At 45.5% G+C, this 23915-nt stretch overlaps 1 protein-coding gene across 1 annotated transcript; it reads right to left on the minus strand.

Moving 5' to 3' along the window:
• Positions 1-1460: 1460 nt before the first annotated feature.
• Positions 1461-22826, minus strand: RS1 (retinoschisin 1; the record flags this gene model as incomplete). The annotated part of the gene is made up of 6 exons (XM_079910259.1): positions 1461-1613; positions 3917-4112; positions 6344-6485; positions 13519-13624; positions 14231-14256; positions 22775-22826. 6 exons carry the CDS (start codon positions 22824-22826, stop codon positions 1461-1463), a joined length of 675 nt encoding a protein of 224 aa, XP_079766385.1.
• Between the last annotated feature and the right edge of the window lie 1089 nt (positions 22827-23915).

A 23915-nucleotide genomic window follows, 5' to 3' on the forward strand; every position in this document is an offset into this window, starting at 1 on the left:
CTGTTCTAAGCCCAAAAACACCAGGGAAGAGATTTGGGGATTTTAGGAGGCTGGCCGTTCACAGAGGTGAATACGATGTCCAGGATCGTGTTGGTGTGAGTCCATTGCCTCGGCTTGGCGTTTGAAAACAGAAAGTAACTCAGAGAAATGAGCTGCTAGCAGAGGCTGCACTGCCTCAGGACCAGGACAGTCTTGGCTTCCCCAGTCTCGCTGGAGGGCCCTCATCCTCTGATTCCACCCCTTCTCGGCTCCTGCTTTCAAATCCTCTCCTGCCCACCGGCCCTGTCATCAGCCTCTTCCAGGGAAAGGCCTGAAAACTCAGGCTGAGCTATAAACGACAAAGGCGGACTGTCCTTCCCCCGAGCTCCCCGCTTGTGGAGCTCCTCCAGGAGGGGAAGGCCAGGCTGAGCCCAGATGTTACGAGGCAAGGGGGCAGAGGTTGGAAGGTTGGGCTCACCAGCGGCCTAGCCGCATCACGCTTCTCAGATTGTAGGGCCTGACCACTTTCTGCAGACTGTACTCAGCTGATGGGCCTCCTCTGTGTAGCCAGTGATAGCTCCTGGCCAACTGTTTTCCAAGTGTTAAGCTTGTTGAAAAATGGTAGCCCTAGATAAAAGGAAATTCTGGTGTGTTCTGGTCATTTGGGGTTCCTAAATACAGGGAAACTTTGCTCCTTACATATGCAGCCTGTCCCGTGTATTCACCTAAATAGTGACCACAGACTGGGATCATTTGCCTGAGGGGACTGCAGAATGGAGCTATATGTGATGAGAGCTCTGGACCTCCCCCCATCCCTGTGTTCAGGGTTAGGTGTGAGGGGTGAAAGCTCAAAGCAGGGGAGGCCCTCCTACCTCTGGGGTGTTTGGTCATGCACGGCTCTCACGAGACTGAGACATGGGCTCCCAGCCACCAGACTCATCTGTGCCACCCAGTCACCCCAAAACTGCAAACGCAGTGCTCTAAAGTCCTAAAAGGCCATGATTTAATGAAAACTTAGGAGAAAACACAAGCTTGCTCCCCCTTTGTGTTCAAAGGGAGGCTTTATGAAACTCTATGTTCCTGTTTTGAACATGGTAAAGCAAAAGAATTTTCAAATTATCAGAGCTGCTTTTCATCCCCCTGGGACTGCACCTTTCACAGTGTCACTGAGACCAAAAACAAACCAAAAAAACCCGAGAGCAGCAAATTACTCCTGCTACTTAGGCTTTTGCTTGAAAATTGTTTTTAGGGACATTTTCTTTGTTCTTATTTTCTTCGGCCCTGAGTGGGGAATAAGTTCATTTTCTTTTCCTTTCACTGAAATTGGAAACTATATCTTACAAAAAAGAAAGAAGTATTCTCTGCCCAGCTCCGCATTGAAAAGAGCCTGTAAAATCCAGCCCTTTTGGTCACAGTCAGCGTTCCCGCATGGGCCGCGCTGCACCCTCCACCCCCTGGCAGGTGCTGAGCTGAGGCGCGCATCAGGTACACTTGCTGACGCACTCCAGCAACTCCATCCGGATGGCAATGCGGACGTGCCAGCCCAGCGGGATGAGCCGGATGAAGCGGGAAATGATGGGGGGCCGCAGCAGGTTCTGGACTGTGGAGGTTCGGTCCGAGTTTCCATAGAAAACCTAAAGAGAGGGAGGAAATCCTATCACCATCACAGAAGAGGAGAGAAAAGGAAGACAGATTCCTGTCTGGAGTTGGCCCCAACTTTTAACTATGGAAAATCTCAGTGCTGAAAGGGCAGAGAATTTGCTGATGTCCCCCAAAATCTAACCTTGAATGATTGTCAGCACCTACATGCTCCAGGCATCAACTTAAATGAATTAAAATTAGGTAACAATTCTTCCTCAGTAACACTAGCTGCTGTTCAAGTGCTCAATACTGTATGTGATTAATGGCTGCCATAGTGGATACTGCAGATAATAACATTTCCTTCATTGCAGAAAGTTCTACTAGACGGCGCTGATAGAAAATGCTGCTTGATTCTTATCACCAATTTTGTGATTTAATCCTTTGCATTTTGACAAGAATTTTGAAAAGGAGCACATTATACTTTAGAGAGGAATGTTCCCATGTTCCAAAGGTAGCCAAAGTGGGGCTCAAGTGAAAACTTGTGAGCTGGCTCTAAAGTTGTGAGCCAAAGCTTAACTGTGTGTGTCTACATTGATACAAATGGCAAGTACTTTTTTTTTTTTTGCGGTACGCGGGCTTCTCACTGTTGTGGCCTCTCCCGTTGCGGAGCAGAGGCTCCGGACGCGCAGGCTCAGCGGCCATGGCTCACGGACCCAGCCGCACCGGGGCACGAACCCGTGTCCCCTGCATCGGCAGGCGGACTCTCAACCACTGCGCCCCCAGGGAAGCCCTGGCAAGTACTTTTTAGACTTTTTTTGGAAAAAAATATTTTTAAAAAACAAAAAGACATAAAAACTAGAGAGAAGATTCTCGAAGTGGGAGAGCAGTGCCCAAAATAGAAAAAGGTGTTGCTTCCTGTGTTTTGGGATGTAACAGCAATTACACAGTGGCTGTAACATAAGGTACAATGGATATTTGGCTATATCTTCAAAGAAACTTCTGTGCACTTTTTCCAGAGTCCTAGTGCTCTGCCCAATGACACTGGAACATTTCATTTCCTTCTGGAATTATCTCCTGAAAAAAATCTGGCTGCCACATTGACCTCATCCATACACAAATCAAGAAGGACCTCAGCTGCCATGATCTTGCCTTTATTTCTTCCCAATAGCAACACCCCACATCCCCTTCTCTAAGCTGTTTGCCCTTGAACCTCTTTAAATCAGGAGCCCAGTGAAGAAGGAGGATGGAACAGGCTCCAGACCTCACAACTGCTGGAGTGGAGCGCTTCTTTGCAAAGAACTATCAAGGCCTTCAGAAACACAGGTAGAGCTTGAAAAAGAATTTTCATATCTTTTTGAAAAGCCAACTAATAAGAACAAAAATGAAATAAAATGTCCAAGTATCAAGATGGTTTTTCCTATTGTGTTCAAACTCCTTGAAATTTCAACCCATGAATGTCTTGCTGTACAAATTGTCATCAAGAGAGTACGGAGCCCTCTGACGTTCAGCTGCACATGTCTACTTAACCTGATGAAATGTCCAGATTAGCTGGGGGAAGTCCTCTCAGACAAAAGGGCAGTTAACATTTCCAAACAGCTAGTGAGTTTTTAATTCATTGCAGATAACATTTTATGTGTGTGTGTGTGTGTGTGTGTGTGTGTGTGTGTGTGTATATGTAAAATATTGATTATATATTTATATGTGTATATATGTGTATGCATGTATGAATATACATATGTGTGTATATGTGTGTATATTTATATAAAATATATAAAATCAAAAGCCTACTGTGTTCAGTCTGTGATGAGCAAGAATTGGGTGGGTCTCAGCCCTCAGAGATTAGTAGGATATAAAGTTGCTCAAAGGTTTAAGTGACTGTTTCTTCTCAGCTGGACTTGTTTTAACCATTTATACAGTTTAGTGGCTAATTTGTTGAGATTGTCGGTCTCAATAGTAAGGAGAGGCCATATCTACATAAAGGGACAAGAACCTAGCCACATCAGTAGTAGATCAAGCCAGACCCATGCAGCAAAGTGTTCAAGGTCCAGTGACTTGGGCAGAATCCAAATGGCCAGTCTTGATTATTCAAGCAACTCTGTGCTGATGTGAGAATTCAGACTTCTTTTGCACATACGATGGCACTCATTCGCCAACTGTGCTAGACATGAGGGATACAAGAAAAGACCCCTGCCTCGTCGTCAGAGAGCAGATAGTGTTGTGGGGAGAAAGCACGGATGATTCACCATACCGTGGGGTCAGTGTTCTGACAGAGGGTGGTGACAGGAACACAGGGACGGGTGGGAGGGGTGTCCCAGAGGGGCTGTGTTGAAGTTGGTTTGGGGTAAGCCCGACGTACCCGATTGTTTCCGGTCTGGTCCTTATAGTAAATCCAGTTCAGGCTCTCATCGGTCCTGTACTGCACACTGTACTTGGTCATCCACTCGTCGATGTCACAGCGCCCCTGGGTGAGGATCCCCGAAATCACCTTGACCTCCTTCAGATCTATCTGCAACCACTGGCTGCTGTCCTGGAACTTGGAGAGCCAGGCGCACCTGCCGCGGACACAGCGAGTCACCAGGAGCCTTTCCCCGTGAGCGCCTCCAAAGAGCTGGGAGGTGCTGTCTTTTGAGGGGATGCCAGCACCTGAAGAGCCCCCACAATGCTCGGGCAGTCTGAGCTGCAATCTGTTAAGCACCCAGAAGCTTGTCTCCGAGAAGTGTCCGGCCTCTGTGATACTTGTATAGTTTCTCCCTGCACCTCCACCGCCCAAGGAAAAATTGTCAGATTCAAATAATTTGTCAAAGAAATGCCTTCAACTGTAGCTGAAATCACCTTTGGCGTGTGGTTGAGCATGTTTTTCTTCAAAACATGCAAATCCATGGTAATCGCACCTTCCAGCCCCCTTCCCTTTTCATTAGTCTCCCCTGATGTCCTTTTTCCGTAAGTCTTTTTTTTTTTTTTTTTTTTCTTTAATTTCACTCTCTTCATACCTATCTGCGTCTCCTTCAGGTGCTGTCATCCACGCCATGGTAGGCACCATGTGCAGAACATGGAACCAAGTGGCTCTGCAAGGGCTTTTCACAATTGTAAAGCAAAGCAACCACTGAAGGAACTGATTTATTTTTTAGTTAATGTCCTCATAAGTTGTGGAAACCTATGGTTTCCCTTTGTGGCGTGTGAGTGTGTGCGCGCCTGTGCGCGTTAATAAGCTTCTCGGGGACTCGGCCCTTGGCAGCCTTCTCTTCTAATTCTGGACTTGCTCCTTGGGTGGCTCCTGACTTTTAGGTCCATCTCAGACTTTTTCTAAATTCTAAACCCTGAGAATCAATTGCTAGCTAGACAGCTTCTACTGGATGCCATATAGCAGCTCAAATAAAACATGTCCCAAAAGAGCTCCTAATTATCCTCACCCCAACCCCTCATTCCAGTGTTCATCTCTCTGAATTCTACCCCCTTCCTCTCTGTCACCTCAAACATCTAATCCATTTCTTGGCTCCATCTCCAAATGTTTCTCAAAGTCGTTTACTTCTCTCCATTTCACTGCCACCACTCTAGCCCACGTCACCCTCAGTTCTTGCCTGGACAGCTGCCATAGTTTACTTAACTGGTCTCCTTGGATTCCTCTCCCCACCTCACCCCCCGCCCGTACCCCACACCAAACAGCTCTTCCCACAAGAGCCAGAAGATTTTACTTAAAACCTAAATCTGATTGTGATGCTCCCCAACTTTAAATCTTCCTCTGATAGAGTCTGCTCATTGTCTCCCAATATCCTCTTCCCATTTCCTTTAGTAATAGAACCCCTAAATTTTCTCTGGGCAAGAGGCCACCCAGCTAAGATCACGACGTTTCCCAGTCTCCTCTGTAGCTGGGTGGGGCAGTCGGACCAGATTCTGATCAATGCGATGTAGATAGAAGTGGCCAGCAGGATTATGTATGTATCCTTAAAGGAAAAGTATATGCACTCTGCTCTTCTTTTCTCCCTCCTGACTAGAATGTGGATGTGATAGTGGAAGCTAGAGCAGCCATCTTGGACCCCAAGGTGGAAACTTCATGTTAGGGTGAGAGAACAAGGTAGAAAGAGTCTGGGCCCCTGATACCATCCAGCTGCCATAACAACCCTAGACTGCCTGATCACCTCCAAGTTGATTAAGTCTCTGTATTTTGGGGCTGTTTGTTACAGCAGCACAAACCTGTATTCTAACTAATGCACATTCAGGGTTCTCCCATTATCCCTAAAATAAGGACCACAGTCCTTAACATGACTTATAAGGCCTTGCACCATCTGATTTCTTTCTGCTTCTCCAGCCTCATCTCACCTGTGCGCTAACCTCACTGGCTTTCTTTACAGTCCCCATCCATGCACTTGAGGGATCTTCCCAACTCAGGGCCTTTGCACCGGCTGTACCCTGTGCCTCTCTCCCCTTCCCCCCACCTGGCCAACTGCAGCTCTCAGGTCAAAGATCTTTTCCTTAGAAAGCCTTCCCTGGTGCTTCAAGTGGACCAGGTCTTTCTTCTCCTCTGCAGCACTCATCACACTTGGCGGATGGCCAGTTGTGTGACAATGTGCTTAGAGTCCCCCCTCTAAACTGCGTGCTTCTCGAAGGCGAGGAGCTCATTCACCTTGTTCACTGCTGTATCCACTGTCCTTGGCACGTGGAAGGCACTCAGTCAATATTTGTTGAATAAATAAATGCATTCTGTGTCGTTCATTTATTACAGAGACCTACTTTTTCAAATCACATGAAAAAAAAAAAAATCGCCTGAGCCTCCTGCTCTGCTTACCCAAAGCCTTGACTATTGAGTCGGGCCTTGTTGGCGGTCCAGGAGGCATACCAGCCCACGTACTGCTCCAGGTTGGAGCAGGTGATCTGGTCTGGTGTAACCTCTCCTGACTCGAAACCCAGGGGCTTATGATATGGGCATTCTGGGAAAGGAAAAACAATGCACATTAAAACACTCATATCGCATGGCAAGACTCAACAAACACGGCATGATCAAAATGACAAATCCGACCCTCTCGTTCGCGCTTTGTAAGGTGGAGGATGTTTTCCTTGGTGGCGCCGTTCACAATGGGAGGACTGGGTCTTCATCCTCTTCACTGCTCTTGCGAGAAGAGAGTGAAGATGAAGTAAAGGGATTGCCATAGAGACTCACAATATTCATAAAAGGGAAGTAGTTCTATGGCAACCTCTTGGTGGTGGGGGGGAGAATTTTGAGAAATACTTCACCTCCTCCACAAACTCAGAGACCTAAAAACCAAGAGGTTCACAGGAAAATATCATACTTAAATGTCATACTCTTTATTTTCCTCATTAAAACGGGTTAGCCATCCCACATGATGACAGGAAGGCCCCTAATTGTCCTCAGGCAGCATATGATGCCAATTATAGGAACAAAACAATGGTGAGAGGCAGGAAGGGCAGTTATATATTGAGACTGACTTCCCACTTGTAAATTGCAGTTTTTCACTAGTCTAATGAAAAAAAAGGGTGGGGCGGGAATGAAATGCGTCTAAGTGACTGTTGAATAAGGAACAGTTGAAAGGAGCTGCTTTTTCCAAATAAGAGTAGCCGAAGCTGGTTCTTGTATATTAATTGCTGCTTCTCACGGATTTCCTCTCACTAATTTAGCGTTCAGTTACCTGGTCAGAGACTACCAATTGCCAACCCAGTATCCATTCTTCCCTGCTTTTAGACTAAAGAACCCTAATTTTGTTGGGTGCAGCAACGTAGCCAGCTAAAAAAACAAAACAAAACAATCTTTCCCAGCCACCTTTGCAGTTTGAAGTGACCACGTGACACAGTTTCTAACTCATGAGATAGAAGAGGATGTCTGCTGGGGATTTCCGATCAGATTTTGCTTGCCCCCTCTTTCTTCCTCTTGCCTAGAAGGAAGACCTGATGGTTGGTGCAACAGTAGCCATCCTGCACCCTGGAGGTAAGGCCAAGAGAACTGAAGAGACCTCAGCCCTGATATCTTTAAGCTGCTCCTTACCCCTAGTCTTTTTACTGTGTGGGTCAAAGAAAAACTCCTATTTCAATAAGCCACTATTTAGGGGGTCTCTTATTTATAACCAAACCCAGATTCTAGCTGAATTTCTTTAGAAAACAAATGATAAACTTAGGCAAATACATTCTCCTAGTTTCCCAGTTGTGAATGATAAACTTCAAGTAAGGAAGATCAAACTACTTTCTTTCCATGTATAAATTTGAGTTCAGATTGAAAAGCCAAGTGTATTTACTGGGGCATCATCACCTTCAACAGCAAAATGAGTGCTGAGGTCTTTCTGGCAGATAATTTTCAAAAGTCAGGAAAACTGAATGAGGCATGTAAAAGCTTGAATGCCATCCTGGGGCTCCAAAATGCCTGCGGGGATAGTCATGCCCTGTCCCCAGAGGCTGAAGACAGAAGGACAGCTTCAGGCCTCTGGCCAGGGCGGCTTAACTGCCTTTCTGCCCAGTGAACCAAAGAAATAGGGCCAACTCCCACCAGTAACTGCAGCTCAGCGGGGCTGGGGGTGAGGGGACAGCATTTGTAGTTTATCAAGTACCCGAAGCTTGGGGGGGGCGGCCTATTAAAATAATGTCAAGGGAGAGAGAATAGGAGCGCTTTCTGAGCGACTCCATCACGCCTTGTGTGGCCAAATCATCAGGGCTTGTTAAGAACGCAGTTTCCAGGATTCTACCCCCAGAGTGGCCACATTTTTAACAAGCACACTTTGAGAACCTTGGTCTGCCAGGGAAGACGTTGGCTGGAGGATTCGGGGGCCTGGCGCCTGTGGCCTTGGGGACTTCTCCACCTCCTCAGCTCCCCTCTGACCTGGAAGACAAGCTCAGCCATGCCACTGGAAGGAGGGACAAGGCCCCAGCGTCAGAAAGCTGGGTTTCAGTTGGGCCCTCGGTCGCCACTTAAATTCTAACTGTGGATATCTCTAAGGACCGTCCATCCTGAACCTCCCTTCTCTTGCTCCAGGGCCACCAGCTCAGAGGCAAGAAGCAGAGGGGAAAGAAAAGCCATGGCCACCTCTCCCGATTGCTTTATTCTTGGCATTTTGCTCTTTCTCTATTTTCCCCTCACATCTCTTTTGCCGTCTCTTCCCAGTTAGCCCATCTAACAGTTAAGAGTTACACTGAAGGGACCTGGCCAGTGGCAATGGTCTTGGAGGCCTGTAAGGGCTTGTCCAGACGTGGATCCTGCCCATACTCTCCAGGGGAGGCGATGAGCTCACCATCCCCATGGTTTCAGCCAGTGTCTGAGAGCCAGTGCCCAGCCCCCAGGCCCCAAGCTCCATCCCACTGCCACCTGGATATTCTCTAAGTGAACAGTTTCATCTGGGTGACCCAGAGATGCTTCACACTCATGTGTCCAAAACTAAGCACCCAAGCCCCAAGCCTGCCCCTGTCCAGTGCTCCTGTCTCAGGCATTGGCGCCTCCAGCTACATAGCTGCTAACCCAGAAAAGGCAGTGTTTTGGCCCAAGGCACAGAGCACAGACTCTGTGATGGGTCTCAGCCTGGGCGTCACCTGGAAAGTTATAGAAGTGCTGGTGTTCAGGCCACACCCCCAGAGATTCTGATGTCATTGGTCTGGGGCATGACCTGGGCATGGGGTAAATCTTCAGGTGATGGTAATGGGCAGCCAAGGTCAAGAACACCTGCTTACAGCCAATTCGACCTCGGATTGGATCCCACTCTCCCTCTGGTGAGCTTAGGCAAGCTGCTCACCCTCTCTGGGTCTCAGTTTCCTCATCTGTGAAATGGGCACAACAGTAGTCCCTGCCTCCATAAAGTTGATTTGGGATTACATGAAGCAGTGTTTGTAGAGTGTAGAGCCTGTAGTGCCTGACCAAAAATAAGCAGCTAGTACTGGTGTAATAGGGTGAATTTATGAGAGTATATTAATGTCTTGAGTTGTGTATGTTTGTTTTTTATGGTGAAGACTCACCAGGGGAAAAAAATCTAGCACCCCTCTACCCAAGTCTGTCTTGCCCCCATCATCCTCCCTACATCACCCTGAGAAAGTCAGCTTCCTATTTCTAAACATTTGGAGTCTCCTTGCATCAGGAAGGAATAAGCTGTTTGCACGCGCATGAACGTGATTTGAGAGAGGAGAAGCCTGTTGACAGCCTAGCATCTCTCAGGCTTATGGATTTGGAAGGTCTAGGCCTCAACAGGAACTAGCTGACTGTCCCAGAGGAGGTGGCCAGAGGCTTTGGGCTTTGCCCCTTGCTGGGTGGTGGGGGGCTCGTTGTAGGGGCCTGATCTCAGTGGGGAAATGGTTCCTCTGAGGGGGCTGGACCAGGGATGGGGGGCGGGACCCCTGAACTCTTGACACCCTCAGAGACTTGGGAAGGTCACAGGACTGAGCTTGGTTCAGAGGGATAAGGGCACCAACAAGGTGTCTGCCTTCCCCTGGGGGCTGCCGGCCGGGCAGGGAGCTGCCCTCAGCCTGAGCCTGGGCCCTGTGCCGAGTCAGCCCTTGCAGGCCCCTTGGGGGCAGGGGGGTGGGGTGGGTGGGGAGGTGTAGTCCAAAGGGGAGGGTCAGAATCTTCAACAATCCTCCTGTCTTTAGACTCCACACAGCCCATGATAAAGGGGGACTCAAACCGGAGTTATCTGAAAATTGGAAAAATAGAAAATGTAACATGTCTCCTGCTCTTTGTGCCCTGGAGTGAAGGGCACTCCAGTTACATGATTACTATTTTCCCTGTCTCCTCCTTTCCCCTTCACCTGGACACCTCTCCTCATCCTTTGGATCTCTGCCCACTTGCCCAGCTCCCCAGGTCTGTCTAGCTCACCATGCTTTCCTGAGCCGAGCAGAATGCCTGCATGTGCTAGGCACTCAATAGATATTGAGTGGATGGATGAGTGGAGGGATAAACAAACTTCATCACCCCATCTCAGGTGGCCACTGGGGATAAGCAAAGAAAATGGCAGGAACAGGAAGCAGGGAGGTCAGGGAGGAAGTGGGAGTTGACTGGCCCAGAGAACTCCCACTGGCCTAATCAAAAAGAAACTGTCAATTGAGTCTAAACTAGCATCAAGCGACATAAACAGTGTTGCTGGAGGAATTAAAGGGATCCTCTTTACACACACAGAATACGTCCTTCCCAAGTTTTCTGCTCAGTGGAGGTTACTGTAAGCTATTAAGCCTGTTTCTACACTCATTTTACTCTTAAGGAAACACCTGCCTCTTCTGAGCGATGATTTGATAATGAGATCGATAAAGACATAGTCATATGTGCTGTTAATCCAGGCTATGCACACTTAACATACTAGCCTTTCTTATGCAGTAGATAATTTCTCGATATGTAGACATATAAAGGCCAGACATGCTTTTAAACAATAGTAACCGAAAGGAACACAAAGAAGAGTTCGGGGCCATTTTTGACAAAAGACATGTGAACATTATTATGCACATGTGTTAGACTTGAATCTATATGATGATGTAGTGGAATACAGAATAATATTTATAGAAGAATAGGGTATAAACTTGAATATAATATGGAAATATAAAATCCAGAATATAAGTAAAGCGTTGAGTCATTAGATTTCTTATGCTTTGATACGTTCCCTGCCGTATTTCCCCCTCTCAGAGTGACGAGGTAATCTTGGCTCAACTCTGGAAAAGACAGACCTTTTAATATAATAGTGTTAAGCTGAAGATTAGGAGGCCATAATGCACCTAGCTGGTCACCTTCTGTTCTGTGGGTAGGGCCCCCTGGCAGTAACAGCCAGTATGCACCTGTGAGCATCTCCTGACAGCTCTGAGTGACCCTCCTGTCCTGTGCTTTCTAGGGCCTCCTTCCGTCCTAAGTTGGACTCTGGTGGAAGCGCTGAATCTCAGGATCCAGCAAGACCAAGCAGCGTTCGAATGAGGATCTGAGGCACTGACAGGCAAGTAAATTCTGGAAGGTTGTGGCTAGTCCTGCTGCCCTGAATCATCTCTCCCGTGGAAAAACAAATGAACATTAATGAATCAACCATTTAACACTAAGGCTGCATTTTTTTCCTTCCTGGGAATATCTGTGTTGTTAAAACAAAACAAAACAAAAATGAAAACCCCAGTGGGGAGAGGAGAACACTTAAGCTAAAAGAATTTCTGATTTCAGAACTTCAAGTTCATGGCAACTGTGTAGGGGAGAGAGCCTGGGCAGCCCAGGTCATCTTTCACATTCCTCAGACACACAGCCCTCCTCAGCTGCACAGTTGATCAGGTCAATGAAACCAATCCGTATAAATAATCTCTTTTCAATTTCTTCTTAGAAAGAGCTTCCGTGGACTGGAATTCCAGTACGTCTCATGTCTCTAGTGAAGAGAACATTTGTTTCCAGTAAATGGTAAACTCCTCCAGCGTAGAGACAATGGTTCATTTTTGTCTCCCTATCGGCACATAATAGGCACATGATGACAGAGGGTGGAATTGAATTCTAAATGGATTATTAAGGAGGGTGCCTCAGCCTTGACTGGGCAGATCACCCCAGCACAGAATGGCTGCGGGAGCTCACGCCGTGGAGCTCAGTGGGACGTCCCTCCCGTGGGAGAAGCCCGCTGAACTCATCAGCACTTACTGCTTTCCTCACTACTGCGCCCCACTGTTCCCTTCCAGAAAGCTTAGTTCAGAAACCAATTCCTACCCCTTTAGTATATAGGAAAACAGGCAGTAAAAGCCTTTGTGGACGCCCCCCTCCCCCACATTTGCTATTTTAATGCAAATTTAATGAAATAATGCAGAGAAGCTCACACGCTGCACACAAACCTCTCTCCTGGAGCTCTTATTAGGTGATTATGTAAAGTGAATGACGGGCCGCCACATGGCGCCATCATAACCCTGGAAAGGGGGGGCAAGGACAGTTTCAGCAGAAGAGGTTCCGAGCTGTGGTAAATACTGAGCGTGGCAAATGTGTGATAGGCCGCCCGAGCCTCTGAAAGTCAGAGTGTGACCTCTTAGAAGGCAGGAAGAAAAGGAGCTGCAGTGTGCCAGGTCCAGGACAAGATGCTTTAATGCCTCATGCATTTTATTCCTCGTAACAACTCCTTACAGCAGGGTCCGTTTTTATAAATAACGTTTTATTAGAGCACAACCATGCTCATGCATTTACATTCAGTCTGTGGCTGCCTTCCATTTGAGGTGTTGAGGCCCTGTGGCCCACAGAGCCACAAAGATTTACCGCCAGGTCCTTTACAGGCAAAGTTTGCTGGCCCCTGCCTTAGAGGAAGTCATTCATATTAGTCAGGAGAGGCTGTTTATGCTGCAGAACGAATTGTCACAGAAATTTCAGAGGCTTAACACAACAAAGGTTGATTTTTCACTCAGGTGGTTCATTGTGGGTCAGCAGGAAGTTCTACTCCACTTAACCTCCCCAGCACCCAGACTAAAGGAGAAGCCACTTTCTCAGGCAGGGAAGTGGACCTCATTTCAGAAGAGACACGGCTTCCATCGGCTGGAACTGCTCCTGTGAAGCCACCTGACTGGGAAGGGGCTGAGAATGTGGGGAAGCACGTGGTTGTTTGGTGAGCAATGAATATCCGGGCACAGTAGTATTGCCTCCATTTGACAGAAAAAGGCCAAAGTGGGGGTCCCAGAGTTAAAAAACAATGCAGCCAAGATTCCAACTCTGGTATTTCTGGCTCAAAAGCCTGTGCTTTTCTCAAAATTGCTGCCTATCATTAGTTTATTTTCGATAAATTCCATTAGTCTCTTTCATTGAAAGTTAGGTCCCATCTTACCATCTCACCAAGGCCAAGTAGAGATCCAGGAAACTGTCCTGAACAATGACATCAGTGCAGTTTGTTGGAGCAGTGGCCATTGAGATTTGAAGTTCAATGGCCGACTGGAGAAAACCCAGAACGTGGCGTTCAGGGGGTTTAATTCATCAGGGTTGAAAGAAAGAGGAGAAACAGGGTGTTCCCAAGGATACCCCAAGGATCTGGTGCCCCAAGGAGAGGGGACACTCACCCGGTATGCAGTCTAACGGGGTGGAGCCTGCAGACCACAGGGCATTGGCACCTCCTTGGCAATCGCACTTGCACGCTTTGTGGTACCAGGGATCCTCACCCTCATCCTGTGGGAAGCCAGAGGGGCAGGAGCTTCAGAAAAGTCACAGTCAAAGGCAACTGTGGTCAGCACCACTGGAAAAGCTCGCATTCAAAAACCTTGCTCATTCATTTCCTATTGTCTGTGGCGGCTATCACACTACAGCAGCACAACTGAATTATAAATCCAGTTTAACCCACACAGTTGCCGCTCATCTTTGAGTCTAGATAAATGTTTGCCACCTTGGGTGACCAGCTAAAAATCTCACAGACACACCCACATAGAGAGCCATGTCCACCCCATTATATCTATCTTCAGGGGCTCGAGGAGCCCCAGTCCGAGGTCAGGCGCCTTACATCTCCTGGAGGTCCCTTGTGGGGATACAATTTTAAAAGGGACTGGATTCAAGATTCCGCCATCTGATTTAAGACCTGGTTTACTTGCATTCACTCATTAAAAAAACCAGTCTTGGAGCTTGTCCAGATAAAACATGCTATTGCCACCACCAGGAAAAAAAAAAAAAACCTTTAGAAATACATTAAAAAAAAAGTGATAATCCTATACATTGTTTTGGCTAGGAAAAATCTTCAAAAATAGTAACCATATGAATTCCAGCCTTCTTACTGTAACATACCTCAGTAGACGATAATCCCAGTGTGGCTGAGCAAAAGGACATGAAAGGAAACATCAAGTTAAAAAAAGAAAGAAAAATTCAACAAATGATTCATTACATGGAAAAGTGAAATGATCACAGTCACGTAAAAGTTAACAAAGCCCCTTCTGGAAGAAGTCAAAGTAAGTAAATACGTGCCAGGAGAAACATCCACAGATGCTGAGGAAGTAGGGAAGTGACACATTCAGGTGATTTAAAATTAGGACATTGTTAAAAAAATATTTAAAAAAATTTTTTTTAGGTTTGTCTATTATCTACAGGAAATATCAAACCACAATCAAAGTGTAAATACCGTATACATGATGTGGAAAAATTGAAAATGTGTAAAATTTAACCTAAGACTAACATTTAACCTATCTTCATAGAAGTATGAATAAATAGAATGAATGCACAATTTAACAGGAAAGGAGTTTGTCTATATTAGCATAAGCTGATTGTTTACAGCTGCACTGTCCATTGTGGTAGTCACTAGTCCCATGTGGCTATTTGAATTTAAATTCATTAAATTAATAAAATTAAAAATTCAGTTCCTCAGTCACACCAGCCACATTTCAAGTGTTTGCTGGCCACACGTGGCTAGTGGCCCCTGTACTGGACAGCACAGATACAGAACATGTTCATCATTGCGCAAGTTTCCATTAGACAGCGCTGGTTTAACACACCAAGTTCCATTTCCCATTTTCAACAGAACAAATGCCTTTATTTCTTTTCTGATTATAAAAGCAGCACATACCTATTATAAAAATCTCAAACAAAACCTGAGTGTAGGCAGTAGATATAAAAGTCTCTCCTTAACCACTTTGCTATCTAAATATTGAATCTGATGCCCACCAAAAACTTTCAGATTGTTTTAAAGAGTTAAAGGAATGGTCTCATCCTTTTCATTAGAATTATAAAGCTATTTTTTCAAATTGTATCTTTCTTTAAATAATATGTATCCATTTCACATACCACTTTCGCGTGTCCACTGTGAGCCTGGCCCTGCACCAGGGCCTGGGCCTTCTGAAATGGAAGCCTCACTCTCTGCCCACAAGGGGCTTGAGGACTCAGGAGAAGATAGACCACTGGACGACACACATGGTGAGTCCTCTGCTGGGTTATGCATAGGCTGTAAGGGGAGTCGAGGGGGCATATCTTTTCGCCTGGGCGGATTCAGGGCCATCTCTCAGCTGTGGTCAGCAAACTGCTGTCTCTCCTGGTCCCTTGTCCACTGATGATTCGTTCCTAGAGACTCCTTGGTTCACCTGCTATGGGCAGAATTGACCGTCTCAGGTAGCAATGTAGACTAGGGAGCACCGTCTTGGTAGGAGGCCAAGCCCTGTGCTGGCAAAGGAAGTGACCAATGACTTCTTTTTGTTTGTTTGTTTATAATTTTTATTGGAGTATAGTTGATTTACAATGTTGTGTTATTTTCAGGTGTACAGCAAAATGAATCTGTTATACATATATCCACTCTTTTTTAGATTATTTTCCCATATAGGCCACTACACAGTATTGAGTAGAGTTCCCTGTGCTATACAGTAGGTCCTTATTAGTTATCTATTTTATATATAATAGTGTGTATGTGTCAATCCCAATCTTCCAATTTGTCCCTCCCCCACTCTAACCCCCCCACCCCCCGCCATCGATTTCTTACTTTCACAACCAATGGACTCTTCCCAACACTAACCTTACATCTTCATGCTGCGGTGTTGGGTACTGTCAGTTCCTCCCATCTTCCTTTAGCTTCCATCACACTACTCACCTGCTTCTCCCACCACTCTAAATAATCCTTCTTAATCTCTCTCAAGAGCTCGGCTTCCTCTACTCCCACCCCCAAGATCCCCGACATGTTCATTGAACGGCTTATTGGATAGCTCCCCGTAGATGTCTCTCACTATCTAAAACTGGACCCAGCCAAGTGCTGGCCAGGTCATGAAGAAACCTGAACTCTCATATGTTGCTGGTGGGGGTATAAGTTGGTCTAACCTATTTTTAAAACTCTTTGGTAATTTATACAAAGGCTGGACATATATGTGCCCTATGACCTAGCAATTCCACTCCTAAGTATTTACCCACTAGAAGTGCATACATATGTTCTCCAACAAAGAAAAACATGTACTAGATTATTTGTAACAACAGTATTTGTAAAAACCCCAAACTGGAAACACTCATATGTCCATCACGAGTAGAATGGATACGAGTGGTAGATTTACACAGTGGAACACTATACTGAAATGAAAATGGATGACCTACAACTCCATGCCACAATATGGCCACATCTCACAAACAATGCTGAGTGGAAAGTCAGATGATAAAGTGGACACACTACATGAATCCATTTAAAATGTACACAAGCAGGCAGAAGTCATCTATGCCGCTAGACATTAGGGTCGTGGTCACACTTGGGGTGGGGAGTGGCAAGGAGGAAGCCCAGGGAGGGTGTCTGGGGAGCTGGCAAAGTTCTGTTACTTGATCTGAGTGCTGGTTACTTGGGTGTGTTTAGTGGTAAAAATTCATTGAGCTGTACACTTACTTGTATTCTTCTGGATGTATACACTTACTTGTATTCTTCTGGATGTATGTTTTACTTCAGCAAAAAAAAAAATTTAAACACTGAACTCATTCCATCCTTCCTCATATTGTTCTCCTTTCTCTATTTTTTTTTTTGGTACGCGGGCCTCTCACTGTTGTGGCCTCTCCCGTTGCGGGGCACAGCCTCTGGACACGTAGGCTCAGCGGCCATGGCTCACGGGCCCAGCCGCTCCGCGGCATGTGGGATCTTCCCGGACGGGGGCACGAACCCGTGTCCCCTGCATCGTCAGGGGGACTCTCAACCACTGCGCCACCAGGGAAGCCCCTCTTTTCTCTATTTCTTAGCCTACTGATGGCTCCACCATCCACCTACTACCCCATCCAGAAACCTGGGACTCCTCCTAGTCACTTCTTTTTCCTAAACCCCCACATCCAGTGTCTACCGGGAGCCATCTTTCCTCTCCACCCCCACTACCACTTCCTCTCTCCTCTGGATATTCTCCTTGCTAAAGAGAGACCTTGCCTCATCCATCCTCCATACTGCCAATGCCTGACTGTGTCACTTTCTTGCTCCAGACCCTTTGTTGGGTCCCCATTACCATGGCCCCAGTTTCACCTCTGACATTTATTAGTTATATGACTGCGTCTCTCTATTTCCTCATCTCTAAAATGGGTATAATAATAATGTGTCCTTCAAGGGGTTGCCGTGATGTATCTCCTGGCTGCCTCTCCAAATTTATTTGTTGCACTCTCTATTACTTATAATTCATCAAATGTGCCAGGCTGTTTCATGCCTGTATGCCTTTGTGCATATGATTTCTTGGCCTCAAATGCCTTCCCCTCCCAACTTTTCTGCCTACTTATCCCCTTCCCTATGAAGAGGACTTTTTCTGTCCCTCATGTAGAACTCACCGCTTGCTCTGGCCTTTGTATCCTATTTCTTTCTTATCCACAGGTTTATCTAAGCACCCGTGCAATTAGAGAAATTGATATAAAAGATAGCTGATAATGACTGGTCCCAAAGCATTCATTCATTAATTTTCTTTGAGCATCTGCTATATTCCAGGCCTAGCTTTAGGTGCTGGGGAAATACCAGTAAACAAAACAGAAAAAAACACCTGCCCTCCTAGAACTTAAGAGTCTAATGTGGGGGGGGGGGGTTGAGGGGGTAGTGAATGTATAAATAAAATATATAATATGTAAAATAATGATGACTGCTATGGAGAAAAATAAAGCAGGGAGGTGGAGGGACAGGGAGTGGTACTTTGGGGCTTAGGGAAGGTTTCACTGAGAAGGTGATATTGGAGCAAAGACCTGAAGGAAGTGACATACCTGTGGACAGAGCCTTCTGGGCAGACGCAATAGCATGTAAAGACCCCGGGGTAGGCCGGTGCTTGGCGTGTCATCTAGGGGAGAGATGATGGTGGCTTGGCCCTGGGGTGGTGGCAGTGGAAGTGATGAGAAGTGGCTGGATTCTGACTGTCTTTGGAAGGTAGTGCCAACAGGATTTGCTGACAGATGACGTGGGTGTGAAATAAAAAGAGGTTCAAGGCCTGAGTGCCTGGGAGGATAGAGCTACCATTTACTAGGGGAGGAGAAGATTCCAGGGGAAGGAGGGATATAGGGGGGATGGGGTAGAGATGTTCCTTTTGAGAGACCTACGGGACACCCAAGTGTTGAGGTTGAGTGGGCAGCTGGGTAGAAGGTACTAGAGCCCAGGGGAAAGGCCAGTTAATGTGTACATGAACCCATAGTGTCAGCCCCACAGCTGCTCCCCAAGAACTGCAAAGTAGATGAGCAATTGGCATCTAGATGGTTTAAGGGCTGTTAATGCAGAAGGCACTCGGCTCTGCCCCATCTTCCAGAGAAGCTGGGATGGCAGAAAAGCAGAAAGGCTTTGTCAGCTGTGCCAAGAATCTCTTTTGGGGGGACCAGAGGTGAGGTGTGTGGGTCACTGACAGAGCGGCCTTACTAACCAGATCAAATTGGCCCAGAGGACGTGCCCTGGCACCGAAGAAGGTCTGTGCAGCTGCAACTGAGCAAGCCCAGAGTTCACATGAGGCCCCTCTAATTGCCACGGCGCTCAGGGCCTTTGCATTACCTGGGTCCATGGGTGGGCCCCAGAGGGGCTCCAACTTGTGCAGAAACAAAGCAGAAGGCAAAAAGGAAAGGGCGGGGAGGTTTCTACCTGTGGAGAGGAAGAGACCCAAGAGGGAGACCTGGTTTCAGAACCACCCCCTGTGCTCAATCAGATTTCTGGCGTTGTTGCCCCTCCCGGACTTCTCTCCCCAGAAAGCATTTGTCTGTAGGCAGCCTGGGGTTGTGAGGCACCAGATCTTATGGAAATGAGCAGAGAGAGAAGGAACAACAAGCCTTTTACAAGAAAAGTTGTCACCAAGGGAGCAGCAACGTGGCTGCTGTCATCCCTGAAATGATTTAATCACCCCAAAGCTGGCGAACAAAAGCAAACATCATGTTGACGACAATGTCTTATGATACCAGAATATAACACTTGGGATGAGCAAAAGAAAACAGGTCAGCCTTTAAAGGAAAAAGGGCAAGATTTCGATTACATGGTTGTCTATTTTTCTCCTCACTCAGATCATCTTTGCGATTCCTCCAGGTTACAGGTTTCCACCAGAGGGTCTGCGACATCTGCCACTCACCAGCCTTAGATTTATGCAATAGGGGACGATTCTGCCCTTTTGCTCAAAGGGCTACTCCATAGGGAAATGCTTGTTACTGCAGCCAGAAAATTCAAGCATGCCTATTTCTCGAAATGTACCTTGCAAGGCCAGAATCAAAGTGCGCATTAGACACACTTAGGGAAGACTATTTCAGTCTGTTTGCTTGGCTGTCACTAAATACAGAGTTTTCCTTCCCATGGAAACAGGTGAAGCCGAGGAGAAAAGCATAAAATTATGAATGATAGAAACTGCCTATAACTACCTTCCAATCTATTTGAGAAACAAGAGTAAGACACAGGAGAAAAACAGTAGGCTGCAATAATGTCCCTCTGGCAAAGAAGAAAGAAGGAAATTGCTTCTGGTGTGAAAGTGTTACCCTTTTAGGTGACAGGCATATTCATGGGGTAAATCTGTTATTTGTACATGCTTCAACACAGGTGAATGTCAAAAATATATGCTAGGGACTTCCCTGGTGGCGCATGCCAATGCAGGGGACACGGGTTCGATCCCTGGTCCAGGAAGATCCCACATGCCGCGGAGCAGCTAAGCCCGTGCGCCACAAGTACTGAGCCTGCGCTCTAGAGCCTGTGCTCCGCAACAAGAGAAGCCACCACAATGAGAAGTCTGCGCACCACAACGAAGAGTCGTTCCTGCTCGCCACAACTAGAAAGCCCGTGCACAGCAACGAAGACCCAACGCAGCCAAAAATAAATAAATAAATAAACTTATTTAAAAAAATATGCTAAATGAAAGACAAAAGACCATATGTTGTATGAGTCTGTTTAAATGAAATGTCCAGAAAAGGCAAATCTATACGAGACAAAGTAGATCAGTGGTTGACAGAGGCTAGGGGGAGGGGGAAGTGGGGAGTGAGTACTGAATGTCTACTGGTTTCTTTGGGGGATGATGAAAGTGTTCTAAAATTACATTGTGTGCTCCACAAATCTGTAAGTACACTAAAAACCATTGAATTACACCGTTTAAATGGGTGAATTTAGTGGTATGTAAATTACATCTCAATAAAGCTACTTTGAAAAAAAATCTGCTATCCCTGATGCTTGACACACCTGCAAGGAAGGACACACACTCACCTGTAAGATGAGGCTTGGTGATTTTTTTTTTTTTTTTGGCTTGTTTTTATATAATAGCCATGACCAAGCAGTGGAACAATATACTTCAGTAAGGTGGGTGTTTTAAAAATCATCATCGGTATGTAATCCGAAATGTACAATGCAAGATAAATAGAAGCCTGCCTCAGTTAAGAGACAGAGGTAGTGCTTTACGATGATGATTTGTGTATCCCCAATGACCCTTCATCCAACGCATAAGTGGAGTCAATCCATTTACCTTATTTCACTGTAGTAAGGATCCACTGCTGCCGTGGAACAGAAACAGCAAAGAGTAAATTAGACAAAGAACCTTTGTCTTCAGGTTCCCAGTTGTGCAGCATACATCTTTCCCCTGTGCATTGGCCTTATTTCTCTATCTGGATTGTAAACTGATTAAGTGCAGCAGTTGTATTCTGCCTTTTTTTCTCTGCCTCCTGGCGTATCCCTCTAGCTCAGGGTAGAGCACACCTAGGTTGCCAAGCCAAATTTTGGTGTGGCTGCTTTCCTTTGATGCCCGTGAGGGTGGAGGGCCTGGGTTAGGTGGGTAAGAGAATTTAAGTGTTTCAAGCCTACCTGCTGGACCACATTCCATTCCACCAGGACAGATGGGATTCTCTGTTCTTCGTGGAAATTTCTGGAGCTCCCCAGCCATGCACAAAGATTGATAAGCTATAGAACAGGAAAGAGTGCTGTGCACTGTGCCTCCTGACAGCGTGTCTTTTATTACTGTTATCCCCTGACTGCGCGGGTGTAATTGAAAAGTGGCCTGATAACTTTTCTAGGGCTTATTTCCATTTAGGGGTCACGGAACAAAGATTTTAGAGTTGGCACAGCGAAAACAAGAATCTGCCAGGTGTATCAAGTTCTTACACAGCATTTGGCCTATCATAGCAGGAACTCAGAAATGGATTCTTGAACTGACATCAATGGATTCTTGAATGAATCAATGGATGAATGAATCTCAATGCCAATCACAAATAAGAGGAGTCTGAGGGTGAGCCCTGTGGATGTCTGAGAACCAAGGGTATTGGGATCTAAGCCTTGAAAGGTTCTGTTTAGATTTTCTTGGTGAGGAAGAGGCACGGAGTAAAGGAAAAACAACAACCCCCCCCCCCGCCCTACTTAGAAATATGTCTTGGGGGTTTGCAAAATAACCTTGGGGTTATATTTTTACAGGTCTTTCCAAATATTGAGAAATGTGACTAACACAAGTTTTGAGATTGGGTAATCATGAAAGTGAGTATTCTACCAATAAAATATAATGAGAGAGTAGAGAAGAGAATGATTTAAACCAGGGCTTCTGACTCTGTGTGAGTTTTGTCATGTCTGTCTACCAGGTCATTGGCAGAGCGGAGAGGTCTCCTCCTTCCTGCCCTCCTTATTTATTTCCTGTAACGCACATAAATACACAGTGACCACAAAGAACCAATTTCTAATGTCTGAGTTGATGGGTCCTTAAGAGTTGAGAGAGGCATGGAAGAGCATGATTTCAAAGATTGACAGAGAATTTAAAAGTTGAATTGGATGACATTTTAGAGATTTGCCTTCAATTTCTCCGTAATTAAGCATTTCACTCCCGCCAGGGCTATATTTAGAAATTTTAAAATGATTGAGTATATTGAGTCTTTGGGGATTCCTGACTCTCAGTTGGATTATGCTTTCTATTAGTGTCCAGTTGTATTCGGCGTGCTATGTTAATCCATATTTAAACTAGGGTGACCTTACACCCTGATTTGCCTGGGACAGTCCTGGTTCACACCTGTTGTCCCAGCAAAATTATTAATAGCATCCTCCACCACTCTCAGTAGTGTCCTGGTTTGGAAGACTAAATTCTATAGTCACTCTAACTTTGACTCCCAAAAACTTACAAGAATACACCGCACTTTCTTATGAATTGTTGCAATTTATAGCTATTTCATACGATTTTTGAGACCCTTCCTTCTTTCTGTCCCATTTTAAGCATCCTTTGAACTTCAGAAGGCTCCTCACGGAACCAGAAAGCCAGTGGTGAGACAAAGAGGACTGCATCACACAAAGACAACTGTTGTTCATTAATAACACATTAATTCATTAGCATGCTTTGCTAATTGATAATATTTTAATTATTCTGGTTGCATTTCTATTAATCAGCTGTATGATTAAGTCAGTTGTATTATTAGGTATTTAATGAGTGCTAATGGTTTGATAGCACATACCTTCAGAGCCAAAGAGAAGTAAAAGCAAGAAGCCTTCTATCTTGCGTGGCATTCTCCCCTCGTCCTTAGCTGCTGCTCTTCCTTATCAAAGTGGAGAGCTTTCCTAGGAACAGCAGCTTAACTTGAGCACTGGCCTCATTAAGCATCTTATTTCATTTACTTCTTAGGGCTTTGGCCAAGCCCCGCTAAGTTAACCCACATAGTTACCTGCCTCAATAAGAAGTCTCAGAGGAGAAGCTAACGTCAACTGAGGTCAGTTTAGCAAAGGAAGGTATTGGCTTTATTCTATCTTTAAATGTAAGGGAAGCAGTGGAGGAAAATAGAAACTAGAATCAGAAGACCCAGGTCTTAATCCTTTCTCTGCCATCGTCTTCTAGGGGGTGACCTTGAGCAATTTCCTGCCAAACAAACACTAACATTCTGGAATTCTATGAAAATGACATGGATTCCCCCTCTCAGAAAGCAAGCTGGCATCATGTTTACACCTATTCACTCAGGAAAATACAAAATTGGGAGGGGGCGGTCAGTTACACGCAAAGATTTACATTGCTGTGTTATTTATAATAGGACAAAATTGGAAACAATCTACATAGGGGATTCAGGACAGCAGGCAGGGTTAAGAGCACAGATTCCCAAGCCAGACTGGATGCAAATCCTGGCTCAACCAGTTGTTATGTAGCCTTGGGAAAGTCACTTAAGTTCTCTGTGCCTCAATTTTCTCATCTGTATGATGGTGATAATAATGCCTATTTCATAGAGTTAGTTTGAGGCTTAAATGGGATGATATACATAAAAAATACTTAGAATAGTGTTTAACATAATTAGCTATTATTATTACTATACAGCCAATAACAATAAAGTTGATGGGGTGGGGAGGGGAGTTGTTTAATGGATACAGAGCTTCAGTTTTCCAAGGTAAGAAAGTTCTGGAGATCTTTTTCACAACAGTGTGACTTTACTTAGCATTTCGGAACTATACACTTAAAAACAGTTAAGAAGGTTTAAAAAAAAGTTAATGAAGTGATTGTAATAAAAAGGACAATCATATGTTATAATCCTGAGTTAGAAAAGGATACAAATTTACCCACTGTATGAACAAAACTATGTGGAAAAACTCAAAGAAAAATACTGAGTTTCCCCT

This window comes from Stenella coeruleoalba, assembly GCF_951394435.1.
Source record: "Stenella coeruleoalba genome assembly, chromosome: X".
Taxonomy (NCBI): Eukaryota; Metazoa; Chordata; class Mammalia; order Artiodactyla; family Delphinidae; genus Stenella; species Stenella coeruleoalba.